General features: G+C 46.8%; 1 protein-coding gene across 1 annotated transcript in view; it reads left to right on the top strand.

Annotated features, from left to right (window-relative positions):
- BRCA2 (BRCA2 DNA repair associated) overlaps positions 1–16249 on the top strand; it is a 616646-nt gene that overhangs the window by 71284 nt on the left and 529113 nt on the right. Inside the window, exon 5 of the mRNA XM_086935127.1 lies at positions 515–629. Coding sequence (XP_086791253.1) covers positions 515–629 — 115 coding nt within the window. The remainder of the gene's footprint in view (positions 1–514; positions 630–16249) is intronic.

Below are 16249 nucleotides of genomic sequence, written 5' to 3'. Positions count from 1 at the left end.
TTTCATGGGCCTTTTTTCTGAATTTCTGTTTTATGACAGGCAAAGAAAACACAAGACACATGGTTGAAACTTCTAGTGCAATATAAGCTGTATGAAGTTTCGTTTTGCTTGGGGAGTGCTAATCGATAGTGTGTACAGAAGATTTTTTCTGTAACGATTTGTTTCAGGAGCAATACTTTTTTGCACTTTATGGCCCTGTGTTCCATTTTCCATAACTTGCATGTCTTGTTAAAAAGTGTAGGAAGTTGTGATGTCAGTTGTGATTAAATACTGGTATTAATTTTAAAAAACTGAATTAATACATAATGTCTTTGCCATAAAGAGTAATACTCCATTAGACTGCACAATATTTCAGGGATGAGGCGAGCTGAAAAATGGCTGAGCTTTGGCAGTATTGTTCAGTTAGTCACAGTCAGACGTTTTATATATAACTACCAACATTGTTTTCACTGACGTGCATTGAGAAGTGGCGAATGCAGTACTCCATAACAGTTGATACTTTTTGATGTTGTAGAGAAACCTGGTGTGGTTACCAATGAATGGTCAAAAAGTCCCTATTCTAATCTGATGAAACCGGATTTGTCAAAGGAAGTGATAAGTTCTCCTCGAAGCACTGCTCTGCATGAAAGGTTTGTTAATATTGTAAACGCTTTAAAAGAAGTACTCCTTACATTTTTAGAAATGCTGTGCCTTTTATCATGCAGCATTTTATCAATGGTACATAATTGACACTCCCAAGATCGATCTCTTTCGCAGGATCCTGAATGACTAGTGCAAAGTTTAAGTGACTGAAGTATGCCTAATGGAGCAGCATTTCATGAATTGTTGCTGACGTGTATGATGCATATTACTGAGAGACCCTTGGGATTCTTATTTAGAGTGGAGTATATTGAGGAATCTCGGTCCAAAACTATGCCCCGAAAAAAATGTCAGGAAATGTAAATATTTGTCTGATCTGGTATGTAACATAAACCAATGAGCAAATTGTGCATCTATGAAGACCTGCTTTTCACCTGTAGACAATGTAGTTGTCCTGGAATAATTGATTTCTCTTGACGATTAACACTTGGAGAATCTATTTTTTGCTAGTAGAGAATTGAAACCTGACCAAGGCACCCTTTTGTAGATGAATGATTCTTAGTGGTTTAGATGTTCTAGTCTAGGCAGCGCACTATTTGCTAGCTATGATAGTATTTATGTGCTTTAAAGCCCACTGTAGCACAAGCTTACCTTCCACTCGCGGATTATGACAGCATACCCGTGCAGAACAAATACATCTTAAAATAATGATCACGACTGTTATTTCAAGTAAAATAAACAAGCATTGGCATAGCCAATAGGGCTAATTTTTTGGGGCCATAGAAGTGTTTAGCCCTGGGTACTGTGCCACCAGGTATTGAATAGGTGTACAATGCGTCACAAACCAGTCTGGAGCGAAACGAGGATAGCTTGTGCAACTGGATGATCATGAATGCCAAACAGCGATCTAAAGTTTGTTTGATGAAAGAAGCTACATCTGGCACTCCGGAATAAATAAGGACATAAAATAGTTGATTTTGAGGTAAATAAAAAGTAATTTAGCCTGCCAGGTCTCTCAAGCACGAATCCCAAAGGCAAAGAACTATGTCTGAAAGTACAGTTTAAACAAAAATGCTAGGACAAGGCCATTGCTGGTGCCGTATCACAGAGCTTTTTTTTTTTTTTTGTAGAGTTATGGGGTGGGCGGGACAGGCAAGCAAGGACATGGGAAGTTGGTGTAGGCAGAGATTGTGATAGAATGCAGGAGAGAAAGAGACACTGCAGGCAGTGTAGAGAGGCAGGAGAGGCTGAGACAGGGACAACAAATGCTTCAGAGAACTCTGAGAGGGATGGTTACAGAGAGGCAGGGCGGAGCTAAAGAGAGGAAAGAGTGAGTGAGCGATACCTGGCAAGTTGAGGTAAGAGAGAAAGGAACTGAGACAGTCTGCAGGAGAGAAAGTATGAGAGACTGCAAATCGCTGCCGAGCTTAGTTTTTGCTACTAAACATGCCAGAAGTTCAACTTCTGATAGGTTTATCTATAGTTAGCACTATTTTCCAAGTTCATTGAATACTCGAGGAGCAACAGACTTTGTTCTACTTATATTATGTTGCAAATCAATTTGCTCCACTATGTCCCGTGCAAAATTCTTCTGTAATAGTCCAGTAGTCCTGCCAGGAAATCCTGTTCCGTCACTGGTCTGTCAGTGGACAAATGCAGTAACAGTGTTGTGCCATTATTTGATATTAGTACATGAACCATGTTTTACAGATATAAAAACAGCTGTAAGTCGATTTTTGCCCAAGAACTCAGATAGGCTAGGTTTACCCCACACAATTGTGGTTACTGTGGCAGAAAATTCAGTAGTGGAAGAATCCCATCTTCCCCTAGAAACATGTAATTAAAAGCGTATCAGGAAAGCCGCTAGTTACCCATTCAGTGAAAGTACAATATGCTCCATATTTTTGAAAACACAGCACAAGAGGCCATTTATACACACACATTCCTAAGTCTGGAAACCATTAGGCAGGGGGTGAGACTTCTCTCGAGAGCAGAGCAGGAGGAGTACTTAGGCACAGGCTAGCCAGTTCCTGCACCAGCAGAATACAACCCCTCTGTTGTTCATCTCTCCTCCTCCTGCTGGGGCATCCAGGTTCTCAGCAGAGACTGAGGCTTTGGGGGCTGTCAGAGGGGAAGCAATTGAAAACTGAAAATAATCTAAATTAAGTGGGTTTCAAAGGAGGCAACCAACATGCAGGGGGTGCGAGAAGGATGGCAGAAACAACAAAGGGATGTAGGGGGCAGATGCTATAAATGCATGCGCCGAAGCTGAACACGCACCCATAGTGTAACACGAGTAAGATAGAAATAAAAAAGAGTTCCCCAAATGAGCAGATAACCAAAGTGTACTTGGTCCCTGCTCCATGGTAGGAAACGAAAGGCGAAAAGTAGGGACAAAAAGCAAGATTGACCACTAGCAAGCAAGGCTTTTTAAAGGACACTGAAACAAACAAATGAAAAGCAGTGGGAGGGCTTTAAACCCACAAAGCAGTATGAACAGGTCTCGGAAGCCCGACCCAAACACCTCAACTGTGCAAAAGATAGTCTAGTTAGTTTTTTATTGCCTTGCAATAGTACATCCTGCCACCTTTCTGCAGATTTATGTGATGTCCTGGGTGCAAGGTGAAGGACCAAAAAATAACCTTAATATTGTTAGTATTGGAATCGAGCATGTGTGTGCAGCTGATTTTGCCCTTTGAGCGCATCTTGTTGCGCACACACTTTGCAGCTTGCCACCATCTGCTTAAATTGTCAGCCATGTTTGATTGGACTCCGGCTTCATTTTCACTTTCCATATATGTTGTTGTCTGGATGAAATAACTGGATACAATTTTGGCGCAGTCCTAGGGCTGCGCCCTCCACTGGAAGAGCTTTTTTTTTGTTTCGAGATACCGGCTCCTAAAGTTTGGTACTGTTACTAGACTTGTCTTGTTTGTTTGTGACATTCTCTACGCCCCGGTATAGGTTTAGTATAGAAAATTAATCTCCAAACAGTTTGTAAATGCAAATTGTATTCTAGACCTAGGATTCCATTTAAAAGGTAAAGTGTAGGTATTGTTTTAATCAAAATACTTTGTTTTATCTCGGATTTCTTACATGAAAACAGAAGATAGGATACTTGTTTGGTGTACATCAGGCCAGTCCCAAATGTGGCATTTTTTCATCGTAGAAAGGTGCTTCTACTGAATTGAAGTGCAACACCTCTACAATTTGGCGCAAATGGAGAGCACCGAGGCATTACCTTTTTTTTTTTTTCCTCATCTCACCTATAAGCATATAGCAGAGTGTTACAGCCGTTGACTCTGGGCTCCCTCTGGCCAACTGCAATTGCTTAGGTCTCCCTACCAACTCCTTTCACTGGAGTTAAGGTGTAATCATAGGACCGGGTGCCTGCACTGTTAATTACCTAAGCAACCTTAGCTCTTGGCCTATGTTAATGAGGGGTTGCCACAGATTAGTCAGAGTACTGCTGGGACCGGCAAGGTCGAGCCGGCCATTGCCAATGCTGATTTGAGCCATTCTTCCGTTCTTGGGGGGCTTGAGTCTTTCCACTTTGCACAAATTTCTCTACGTGCCAACAGAATAAGACATAGTAATAGTCCTTTCTCCCTCGCTGCCAGGTCCTTTGTTCAAATACCGTCGTCAGCAAAGAAGACAAAAGATCCATTTACCACTATATTCAGATCGAATCGAAAATCCGGCAAAGAAACTTCCCAATCCCTTTCCAAAACAAGTCCAGTGCGGGAAACTAAAAAAAAAAACATGGATGTCCTCTGCCTTAGGAACCATACATCTGTAACACTTCGGCTCGGGTGCTGGGGCAAATTTCGCAATTTTTGCTGGGGTATAATATATTCTACTCGTGACAAAGAAGTGGTTCTTCTTTAAACTGGCTGATTTCGTGATTTTATAAAGAAGTTTTAAAGAAGGTTACAAGAGATCCCCGATTGTGGACTCAAAGGGAGATTGATTCCATGCAGAGGCCTGTGTTGGGATATTCTGGTCATCTGCTTCTACCAGTTTTCTATACCAAAATGAAACTTCTTTCTTCAATGGTTGTGGTGATAAAAAAGAAGCTCTGTGTCCCAGTCACCTCTTACCCCACCGCTCTCTGCCTCAAACCAAGATTTTAATTTCAAAAACTTGAACTTGGATATACCGGGGCCTATCCTAGCTCTTATATGCCTCCCATGGATGTATACCATTCGTAACCCCCAGATCTGGCCAAGTAGAGTCTCCAGCTCTCCTAATAGGTACAGCCAACCCATCTTTAAGACCGGGAGGGGTCCCCGGGGAGTACCAGACAGAAGCATGGTCCGAATAGTAGCTTATCCCGCACCTATTCGTTACTTTAAGCCAGATTTCAAGTGCATTTTTTAGGACCTTCAAGCATACTTTTTTGAAAAATTTCAGTGACCCAAATTTATATAGAAACCCTTCTGTACAGTCGCCCCCCCACATTCTTGACCAGCTCTCCAAGCAATGCTCCCCGCGCTGAACCTGCTGGATTTGCCAGAAACCCCCGAAGGGATTTAAATTGGAATGCTACCAGATACCAGCTGATGTCAGGAAGAGCTAGCCCGCCCTTGACCAACCGCTACCTTAGTTTCATCCATGACAGTCTCACTCCTTTGTCTCCCCATAAAAAACTCCCGATTTTACTCTTACTATTTTCTTAATACCTTGCCGTGGGAATGCCAGAGGGACAGCATTAAAAATATAGGTCAGTTTGGGCAGAATAGTCATCTTGACCAAGTTTACCTTGCCGAATATGGTTAGGGGGAGATTCTTCCATCTTGCAAACAGACGGTCTAACTTCTTAGTAACTTTCCCCTGGATCAAAGGGGCAATCTTGTCCAATTCTCTAACTATAGTGATGCCTAGATATTTAAATTCCGTACTGGCTTGTCTCCACTGCTCAATATTCCAGAACATTACCTCCGTCTTGGAGGAGTTGGCCAAATAACCAGAAATTAAGCCGATTTCCCCCAAGAGGGTTTCAACCCTCTGGATAGTTGCTGATGGGTCGCTAGTATAAAGGATGATATTATCAGCATATAGTGCTATTTTTGACGAATACTGCTTAGATTTAAAAGGGGGGATTTGATCATCTAGCCTTATTGCCTGGGCCAACGGCTCTATATACAAGTCAAACAGTAAGGGTGATAGGGGACACCCTTGCCTGGTTCCCCTCTGTATCTCAAAACTGGGAGTGAGTGAGCCGTTAATCAAGATTTTTGCTGAGGCTCCCTCATAACATTGTCTTAGGGTGTGAATAAACACAGGCCCACAGCCCGTTGCTTCTAATACCTTCCAAAGATAAGACCAGCAAACTCTGTTGAACGCCTTGGCGGCATCTAAAGCGATCACTGCCAAGGGTTCTGCTCTAACTACGGCGAGATCGATGTTACCTATGAGAAGCTGTGTTTGCTCCTGTATATATCGTCCGTTGATAAATCCCTTTTGGTCAGGATTGACCAATCCGGGAGCCAGTTTGGCTAATCTCACTGCTAATATACCCATAAAGATTTTATAGTCTGAATTTAGCAGGGAGATCGGACGGTAGGAGTCTGCTCTCAGGGGGTCCTTCCCGGCCTTGGGTATTAAAACGATAGTTGCCTCTCTCCATGAATTGGGGACTTTCCCTGTAGGATTGTAAATTGACTGAAACAGAGTTCCCAAGACTGGGGTGACCTCGTCCGCCAGGTCTTTATATACCTCATTTGGGAGGGCGTCCAGGCCGGATGCTTTCTTGTTTTTTGATAACCTAATTTGGGTTCTTCTCTTTTCTAAAGAGATCGGGAATCCAGGAGATCTTTACCTGCTTGCGAGAGGGAGGATAGAGTTTTGGTGTTCAGCCATGTCCGTATTTGATGTTGTAAGGGACATATGTTCTCTTTATATAGATCTGAAAAGAGGGAGTGCAGACAGTTCTTTATATCTTCTATATCCTTAGACTTGTCCCCACCTTCATTTATAATAGGCTTGCTAATTTTATTTTTAATGCGGTCAGATCTAGCATTCCATGCAAGTAGGGCACTGGCCATCTCCCCATACTCATAATTCCCCATGCTCTTATTTAGCCATTGGGCCTTACATTTGTCCTCTAACTTTCCTCTAAGATCTTGCCTGGCTAGTTCAAGGTCTTCCTGTACCTTAATGGTCCTTTCCGGACGCCCCCTATTGTGCTCGAAAAATTTGCCTCTAATCTCTTAATTTTGTCCTCACTCAATTTTAACTCCTGACTTTCAGTTCGGTTTTTGGAGCATAGAAGGCCATGGAGCCGACCCCTTAGATTAGCCTTAAAGGCATCCCAAACTATTTCCATGCTCGTGGAACCTATATTGATCTAAAAAAAACTCTAGAGAGGATGTTTTAATGCTCTGAACAATGTCCGAGTCAGCCAATTTTCCCCTATTGAGTGTCCACCTAGTCTGAGCTGGATTGATTAGTTCATTGTATGAAAACAGCACGGGGGCATGGTCTGAAAGAAGAAACTGGAGGATGGATATAGAAGATGTTTTAGTCAGGAGTTCTTCACTCACTAATATATAGTCAATCCTAGAGAAGTGATGTTTTTTTTTACTATAAAAAGTGAACCCGTCTACCTCACCCATCTTCCCTCTCCAGGCATCTGCCAAATCTAGGTTGTGGATTAGGTACTTCATTGCACGCCGAATACGGGGTGCCCCTTTATATTGGCTTTGGTTTGACCTATCCCTTAAGGGATCCAAGAGGACATTGAAATCTCCCCCCACAATCATTGGCGGGTTCTCCAGAATCAGCTTTAAATAAAGTTTGGAGATATAGGATGCATTGTCCACGTTCGGACCGTAAAAAGCAGCACAGGTCAAATCTTTACCCTCGATATTCAAACGAGCAACAATCCACCTCCTCGTTTGGTCTGTCTGTATGGATTTAATTGAACACGCCAACCCCCTCTTTATCACAATTGCAACTCCCCGATTTTTTTATGGTTTGACTAGAAAAACAAAAGCTCTCAACCCAGGGGGTATTAGAAAACATCTTATTAGATTCCTCGGCGGTCAAGTGTGTCTCTTGAAGGATACAAATATGCGCCTTGGAAAGCTCTAAATACTTCATGATCAGTCTCTGCCTCCTTGGGCATCTCAAACCATTAACGTTCCAGGAAATAAAGCACTTCTTTCTACATTGAACTGTTACCCCTGCCATTGGTTAGAAGTCTCCTGTCTAAAGCAGCTCGCCCAAATAGTAAACTCCTAGAGTGAGATGAGTATTTTTCCATTTTATCCCTTTGCTCCCCACCCACCTTATCTGAAAAAAAAATGGCTCATGGCCTGTAACTGAAAAGGAAACTGAACCTTCTTTAAGGCCTGCCGACAATATCTGTTGTTTAATAGTATAGGAGAGGAAGTTAACCCGAATCTTCCTAGGCTTATGTTGGCCGGGTTTTTTCTTGAAGAGATCCCGATGGACCCTTTGGATCTCTGATATCAAATGTACAACCGGGAAACCTTTAAAGACTGTCCCTTGTAACAGCAGAATAATAAATCCCTTAAGGTCTGTCCCTTCAAGATTCTCTGGTGTGTTCAGGAGTCTCAGATTGTTTTTTCGTTTTCTAGCCTTTCCAGGTCCTCTCTTAGTGCCTTGTTCTGGGTTGCAAACTTTACCATGTCCGTTGTGGCAGACTTGATTGCTTTCTTAATAATTGGTATCTCTGCCTCTATTTGGTCCGTTCTCGCGGCCACCTCCTCCAATTTCTGGGCCAGCACCTCACAGGAAGACTTGATTACAGCTTAATTGGCTTCAAAGACCTAAAATCTATTCGCTATATTTGCCTGGTTCATCTCTGAAATGTTGAAACCGCCTATCATCTCCCCTTTCATTGCGATCAAGATGTCCGACAAAGTGTGCACCCCTGACCCTACACTTCCAGGCTTCTCCGACTTCACACCCCCAGTTTCACTTGTCATGGTTGCACCCCCCATAGTTACAGCTTGAGCTTTAGCCGTTTTCTCTCACAGATCTTCAAAGGGGGGATTAGGCTGAACATGCGAATCCTGAACCTCTAAGGCATTGAATCTATTGGACAGAGTTACTTCGAGGTGCGACCCGGGTGAGGTCTGGCGGGAGTTTACAGTAGGCTGCTGAAACGGAGTCAACAGGGGGAGGCTTCACTGTCGCCATTTGGTACTTTAGTTTTAGTTTTAGATTTGACCTTAGCTTTAGGCAACCCTCCTTCCATTTCCTCTTGAGTCTTTAGTTCAGCCGCACTGCTCAAACTGGTTGTTGAAGACATAACTCGCTGGTAGGTTTTTAAGAAAGGGGTTATTTTGTTTTTAAAAACAATTCTTTTCTTCCCCCTACTTTTCCATCTACTTTTTGGAGCCTCCCTTGCCTTTACTCCTGCTTCCACTTCCACCTCCCCAGTGGCTACACCTTGTCTCTTCTGCGGACCCCTATCGCTCGTCACCAAGATAGGAGATTTCCTGGGGGTCACTGTCGGTAGAATAATGTCTGAATTGTGCAGCGAATGAGCTGCCCTGGCCCTAAGTATAGAGACTTGCTTTTGGGGGCGGGGGGACGGGGGAGAGACCTACTTTTGCCTTCTCTGCCGCTTTTCCTGCCACTTTTTCCGCCTCTGGCTTCGTAGCCCCCACCTCCACCTCCATGCAGCACGGGAAAAAACACTGCAGGTCTCCCAGCACCCAGGTGTCCCGGAGGCCACACCGGAAGGAAGGCTAGTATTCAGAGGCTCTCCTGGGAGACTAGACTGCCCCGGATTAACTCACTGTCCTTAAGCTCCCCCCACTCCTCTGTACGACAAACAACTCCGCAGTCTACTTATCTTTATTATGCCTCCTTCAGAGCCCCCGAGCGCAGGCTCGGTGTATTCAGCGCCGCTTGGAGAGCGAACCCAGAAGCAGGCAGCGTTGCGGCGTCTCCGCAGCCGTGCAGCCTCCTCCCACCTCCAGGCAGTATGGTCGTGCTCGTGCCCGTCTGATAACGCCGGCTCCTCGCCGGCGTTGCAGCCGCCCCTCGCACCCTCTCAGACATCCGGGGAGTAAAAATATTCAGGCACGAGCAAGAGAAAGAAACCTTCGCCGAGACCTCCAAGCCGCATTTCGTTATCTGTGAGGTGAGCGCAGCCGCGACCGTCTAGCTAGCGGCCACCATGTTCCTCCGGTCGTGTGTGTGTGCACCGAGGCATTACCGGCTGGGCATGGAGACAGAAGCTTTCTGTTCACTAGAAGCGATTTTTCCTATGCGAGGCTAGGGACTGATTTAATGTTGATGCTCTACTTTCTCCAGCCTCAGGATTGATTTTCTCTGAGGAGAACATATTATGTGGAGATACAGCCTGAATCTCCCTAGTAGCTATTAGGCATCCCTCTCTCCTTCCATCTTTCCATTCCAATTTTTGTGTCCCATTTTTATTTCTGCAAGTGTAAATGACAGCTCTGCCACGGGTCTCCTGAAGTTAGGGACGATTCATAGAAATCTAGTATTTAACAAGTTAAGATTTGTAATTCCAACTGTTGTTCTAATTCTTTGCCTGTTTGACACAACAACTGTATGTTATCTTCAACTTTACCTTTGCGTTCTAAGAACTTTTGTTCACGTGTCATTTTGAAGCATTTTTTTTAAAGTAATGTAGCTTAGACTACTAGTCCCATCTGATCTACCCATTTCGAATTTGCCCATGATACTCAGGCTCTCCGTGATCTCAAGTGTCCCATTTAGTTTTTCATTTTCGTTTTTCCATGTTTCTTAGCGACCGTGTGAGGTAATTTATTTGCAAATGCTTAAGCCATACTTCACCACCAGCTGCAGTCTTGCTTCTGAGCTTCTCCTCTATGGCTGTGTTTTAAGGTGCTATACATTTACTTCTGGTTAAAACACAGTTTCACATACTGTGCAAAAGTAATACCCCTCTCTACTTGTCCAGATGTGCCCTATGGCTGAGATACCCGCCACCCCCTCTCAACACAATCCCCAAAGGAGGGAAACCGGAAACAGTTCTTGAAGTTTTTGGAAGAGGGAGGGAGTGACCCTCCCGGCCGTATTTATTAAAACAAAAATTAAAACATTATATTAATGTACAATTTCATTACCACATTGCGATGTTTGGCTAACCTTAACAGATTCTCTAATACAGAGGTTCTCCTAGCCGAACTAACATCCTACAAAACATTGACTTGAAATTTTGAAATTGTACATCCTAACGTTTAAGGGCCAACGGCAAGGTCGTAACCGGTGTCAAGATCCCTAACCAGAAATACCCCCCCCCCACTTGGGAGGGGCGACAGGACTGAGGCGTACCTCCAGTGCAACTACCAATTTCCCTTGACTTGACGGGAGCACCAATAAACTCGACGCCATTTAAAGGTCGTTCGAGGACTCGTGTGAGGTTATCTAGAAGGTAGCGTAGACCTCCCCCCAAACCCCACACAACTTACCACATCTGCCGTCGCAGACGTCACTGGCCCCGGGAAATTCCCCAGGAGGGGGCTGTAACCCCTCCTACCCAGGAAGGGGCCTTGACCGCCTTTCCTTTTCTTTCGGCGACCCATCCTTAGAAGGGACCGCCTCCCCGTTGAGGGGCCAATGGCCACCTCTCCCGAGCGCTCCCATCCGTGTTGGGTGACGCCCACTCATAGGGATCTTCCAATTAGTGCTCACCGATCATGACCTTACCGCCACAGGCCGGATAGTTGACCGGCTATCCGGACCCCCCACAAAGCTCCTACCTAAAGGTCATGTTTTAACGTTTTTAACCATGCTAAGAAGTCTCCTATGAGTAACTCATTCCCCACCCGAGACAAATGCACACCATCCCCCAAATACATACTGTCATCACTAATACAGCCATGCGAAATAGAATGCAATGTCCTGGAACGGAACAACCTACTCACTTTGTTATTAAGCTTTCTAACAGAATGATTCAAAGCATGAATAGAAATAGCCCCTCGCCACACCTTTCGTGGGATCATATGGGACCACGCAATTATGCACCCCGGAACTCTCCTCGCCAACCAACTTACAGTGGAAAGCATTGCCTCCAGGAGAAGTCATCTACCGGTGGTGACCAAATCATTGCCCCCTAGATGTACTATGACTATAGACGGCGGTGACCTCGTCCGCCCTAACAAACCCTCGAAAAATGTTTGAAACTGGTCAATACAGAGACCGCCTCTTCCGTAGAAGGACACCCTGTACCCGTATTCCCCAGCTACGTGAATCATGTCACCTGCTTTGAATACGTCCGCGGCACGCCTCACGTGTGAGTGGCCCACGACCCACACCTCCTTTTTCACAGCCGGTGATGTCTGACCGCTGGCCCGGTGTTGGGTCGACTGCATAGTCCGCCCCGCCTCGTAGGCTTGCGCAACTGAAAACCAAACAAAAACAAGAGGCGTGAGTACATCATTACAGCTTCACAACATGTGTAACCGCACATACCTCTTATAACAATTGGAGGACCAACGCCCCACTCGTTTCACTTGTTCAACATTAAGACCCCTAGCTGTAGCTTCTGTAGCAGCCCCTATCCGAAAGGAATGGGTCCCAAACTCGCCCGGGTTCAAGCCCGCAGCGGCAATTGACATCGCAAGCACCCGCTGAAACTGAAATTTCGTCAGTGGGGTGGCGTCCGCGTGTCTCAACAAGGTCCCCCCCCATGATGCCACCCTTCGTGCTAGGTATTCTTCTAAACACTTTACCGGACACATGGAGGACCCGGGAATCCTGCGTATGATTATGCAGTCACCCATCCCACCTTGATCGGTCTTGGACCTGACAAAGGAGACCGTCATTGTCTCACCTCTGATCTGAACATGTTCCTGGCACAAACCCCCTGTCACATCCTGTTTGTTCCTTGCCACCAGTTCGCTTACCCGCATCACCCCATGAAATGCCAGCGTAAAAGCGGCTCGGAACAACACTGTCTCAAACTGAGATGAACATGTGGAAGGGAGTGTGGCCAACAACTGGGCCAACCTATCCAAACCTATCGGGCGCCTCTCATCTACTCTGCGACCTTCAAGGCGTTGCCACCCACGCAGCGCTTTCTGTACAACGAAAGACGCTGTAGGGTCCTGGATACCATGAGCCCTGGCAACAAAGGAAATGGCAGCACGATGCCTCTGGGCCGTAGCCACCGATTTCCCAGCCCTACGTAAGGACATCAGAAAATTCACTACCCATTCCTCGTGGCCCCACAGCCCCTCTCTATCGGGCCCCAAAAAGGCTAAATAGGACCGAAACGCCCCTTCATATGCCTTCCTCGTCCTTGGTGCTAGACTCTCTCCCACGAGGTGACGAAGTTCGGGGCACCGAGAGACCAGAGAGCTTCGGGAAAGGGTGCCGGCTCTGGGTCCGCTGTGGGAAGGAAACCCGAGAAAGCCTGCATATGAAAACGAGACAGTGCATCAGCCGCCTGATTCATTACCCCCGGGACATGTTTTGCTCTGAATAGCACATTCAGTTGCATACACAGTAAAACAATTTCTTTGAGCAGTCTTAAAATCATTTTACATCGTGCAGCCTGGCTATTGATGCACTCGACCACGGTCATATTGTCAGACCAAAAGATCACAGAGTGATCTTTGAACCCTTCGGGCCAGGTTCTCAGGGCCACCAAAATGGGGAAAAGTTCAAGGAAAGCAATATTACTTGTCAGACCATTGTCATGCCACCATGTCGGCCACCTTTGTGCCGACCATTTTGTGCCGAAGATGGCACCAAAACCTATGCTACCTGCTGAATCGGTCCATAGCCCCAGCTCTTCCGAGGACACGGCTGGTTTGTTCCAGACGACTCGACCATTAAAGTCCGCCAGGAATGCTAACCAAATGCGCATGTCCTGGCGGACCTCAGCCGATAGTCTCGTGCGATGATGGCCCTCCTTTAGGCCGACCATAGCTTGGGCAATTGAACGGGAGAAGGGGCGGGCCATTGGTATTACCCTCAGGGCAAAATTCAACTGTCCCACCAACTGCTGTAATTGATGCAGCGTAACTTTAGATCCATTTATACACACTCGGAGGGCTGCCCTGAACTTTAACACTTTGTCAGCTGGCAAACGAAAACAACCCTCACTGGAGTCTAACTCGATCCCCAAAAACTCAAGGCAAGTCGTAGGACCCACCGTCTTACCTGGTGCCAATGGCACACCAAACTGCTTCATTAACATACAAAATTCGGCCAAGGCCCGGCCACATTCGAGATCCCCGGCTGCCCCAAGGAACAGAAAATCATCAAGGTAATGCATTACATGGTGGAAACCCGTCTTCTTTGTGAAGACCCATTGTAGAAAACTACTGAATTTCTCGAAATAGGCACAAGATTTCGAGCACCCCATCGGCATACACTTATCCATGTAATAACAACCCTGAAACATGAAACCCAGGAGACGCTGGTCGTCTGGGTGTACCGGGAGCAATCGGAACGCTGACTCGATATCTGACTTCGCCATCAGCGCCCCGGGCCCCAGGCGATTCAAAATGGCTACGGCCTCATCGAAGGATGCGTACCGCACCGAACATACTTCCGGATCTATTGCATCGTTAACAGAAAGACCACGTGGAGCTGATAAATTATGAATCAATCGGAACTCCCCCGGGTCCTTCTTGGGGACCACCCCTAAAGGAGAACAAACAAAATCATGCACCGGGGGTACACTAAACGGGCCGGCGACCCGACCTCGAGTAACCTCTTTTCGGATCTTATCCTGTACCACGGTCGTATGCTGCAGGACCGAAAGTTGATTTTTACACTTCTCCACACCCTGAAAGTCCCCTACCGGGATGCGGAAACCATACGAAAATCCGTTCCGCAGCACCCCAGCAGAAGTACGATCCGGGTATTCACTGAGCCAGGGAATCATCGCCAAGGTATCAATCGGGGTAGGTAAAGGCGCCCCTCGGACTATGTTAGACCTGTTTGGCGCCTCCTCTCCCCCCGTTATCACCCGTTTTGGCTCTGCACGTGGACTCAGGATGGGGCGACCCGCACCCACTACATTCATGTTTAAATTTACACGATCCCTGGGGTCTAGTACATTTACCTCTGTTGAAATTAAAGCACAACCCCCTTTTTCCTGTATTGCCGGCAGGTCTCGACTGATCGTCGGTACCCGTACCTGAACGAAAGGGCGTCCCCCCATATTGGCGGGAGGATTCGCCAACATTACTTCCTACCAATGGCATTTTCAACATACCTGTCTCCTTCATTTTATCCCATGTCAAAGAATCATAACAATCCCAGGTCAAGCTTTTATTATGCTCTTTAGCCTTTCGAAAAAGATTATCGTAGCAAAACCAATGGTTACCCTGGTATGATGTCGAGTACCCCATGATTCGCGACTGATAGGTCGGCAACTCGGAAAGCAACTCGGGCCTACGTTCCCCCAATATCGACGTAAAGATTCCCCATGCATTGCCCCAATTGCCAATATTCTCATTCACTTTAAAGGCGGCCATTTTTGCGCGCCAAACACTCGGATGCATGAGGTCTTTCTGACCCTTAACATGCTCCACTTCATAATGATCAACAAGCAACGAGAAGATGTTCACATATTCCCCTGCCCAAATCTTTTCCTTAATTGCCAAAGGCACATGTTGACCCAACCTTTCTCTACGAGAGGGTGCTGACTCATCCCTCGCAATCGGCAATGGCCGCTTACCTGCACCGGACGCTGCCTCTGCGGTCGCAATCGTCCCTTGTGGCTTGTCAACTACTGCAACCGGCGCGGACACCTTGGCTGCTTCCCGTTTCTCGCGCAATTGCTTCATAAGCGCCTGCGCCTCGGCAGCCGTGGCGCCCTTACTACCTTCGCCCAACCACGCTGCAAGTTGTGCTGCCAGCTCGGGCGGCATATCTTCATTGGACACCGGGGTGACCACCACGGGAATCGGATTCCCCTCCGCCGGTACTGGGGTTGGCGCTTCGAGCGGGGTACAGGGAACCGGGACGTCTCCCCCAGCTGGTCCCCTCCTTGGCCTCTTGGCTCTCCCTCCTGGAGCTGCTCCAGCCGACGGACGCTCCGGCCCCCCTTCCCCGTCTCTCTCCGCCACCCGCTTCTTTAGCTCGGTCATCTCCTTCATGAGGACCCGAACCATCTGTTCGGTCGTCATTCTCTTCCCGCCTTTCTTGGGCATTTCTCCGACAGAGTATCTGTAAGACAAAAGAAAGATTACAACGCTCAAAATTGGCTCTTCGTTCCGTCTCGAGCTCACGTGCAGCGAGGAGGTGCAGCTTCAGAGCACAGGAACAAGAGGATGCCTTCGGGTCTTGCGTCCCCTTTTATCCGTCTTCAGGGCGGGCGTAAACCCGCCCCTGCCTGCCCCGAGGGCGTGGCCAGCCGCGTCAGTGTCTAGGCCAGCCCACTCTAGGGCGGGAAAAAGCGCGCCCCGGCTACGCCGCTTCGGGCATACCAGCCGGGACACGCCACACGCCCAAGATGGCTTCCCGGGGGGATCGTGGTACTCTGCCATACGTGCGGGGGGACCGAGTGGTCGCCCCTTTCCATTAAACACTTGGCAATCCTCAGTAACAGCACATACCTGCACCTATTACTTATTAAGCATTATGGCATGCAAAGACTTGACCTAAATCGCTTTGTAATTAGAAAATTGTGCTCAGATGTATTGTAAATCATAGTAATCCAGAGTACATGCTCAGACTT

Source organism: Lissotriton vulgaris, chromosome 8 (assembly GCF_964263255.1).
Source record: "Lissotriton vulgaris chromosome 8, aLisVul1.2, whole genome shotgun sequence".
Taxonomy (NCBI): Eukaryota; Metazoa; Chordata; class Amphibia; order Caudata; family Salamandridae; genus Lissotriton; species Lissotriton vulgaris.
This window is presented reverse-complemented; position numbering and strand designations above follow the sequence as displayed.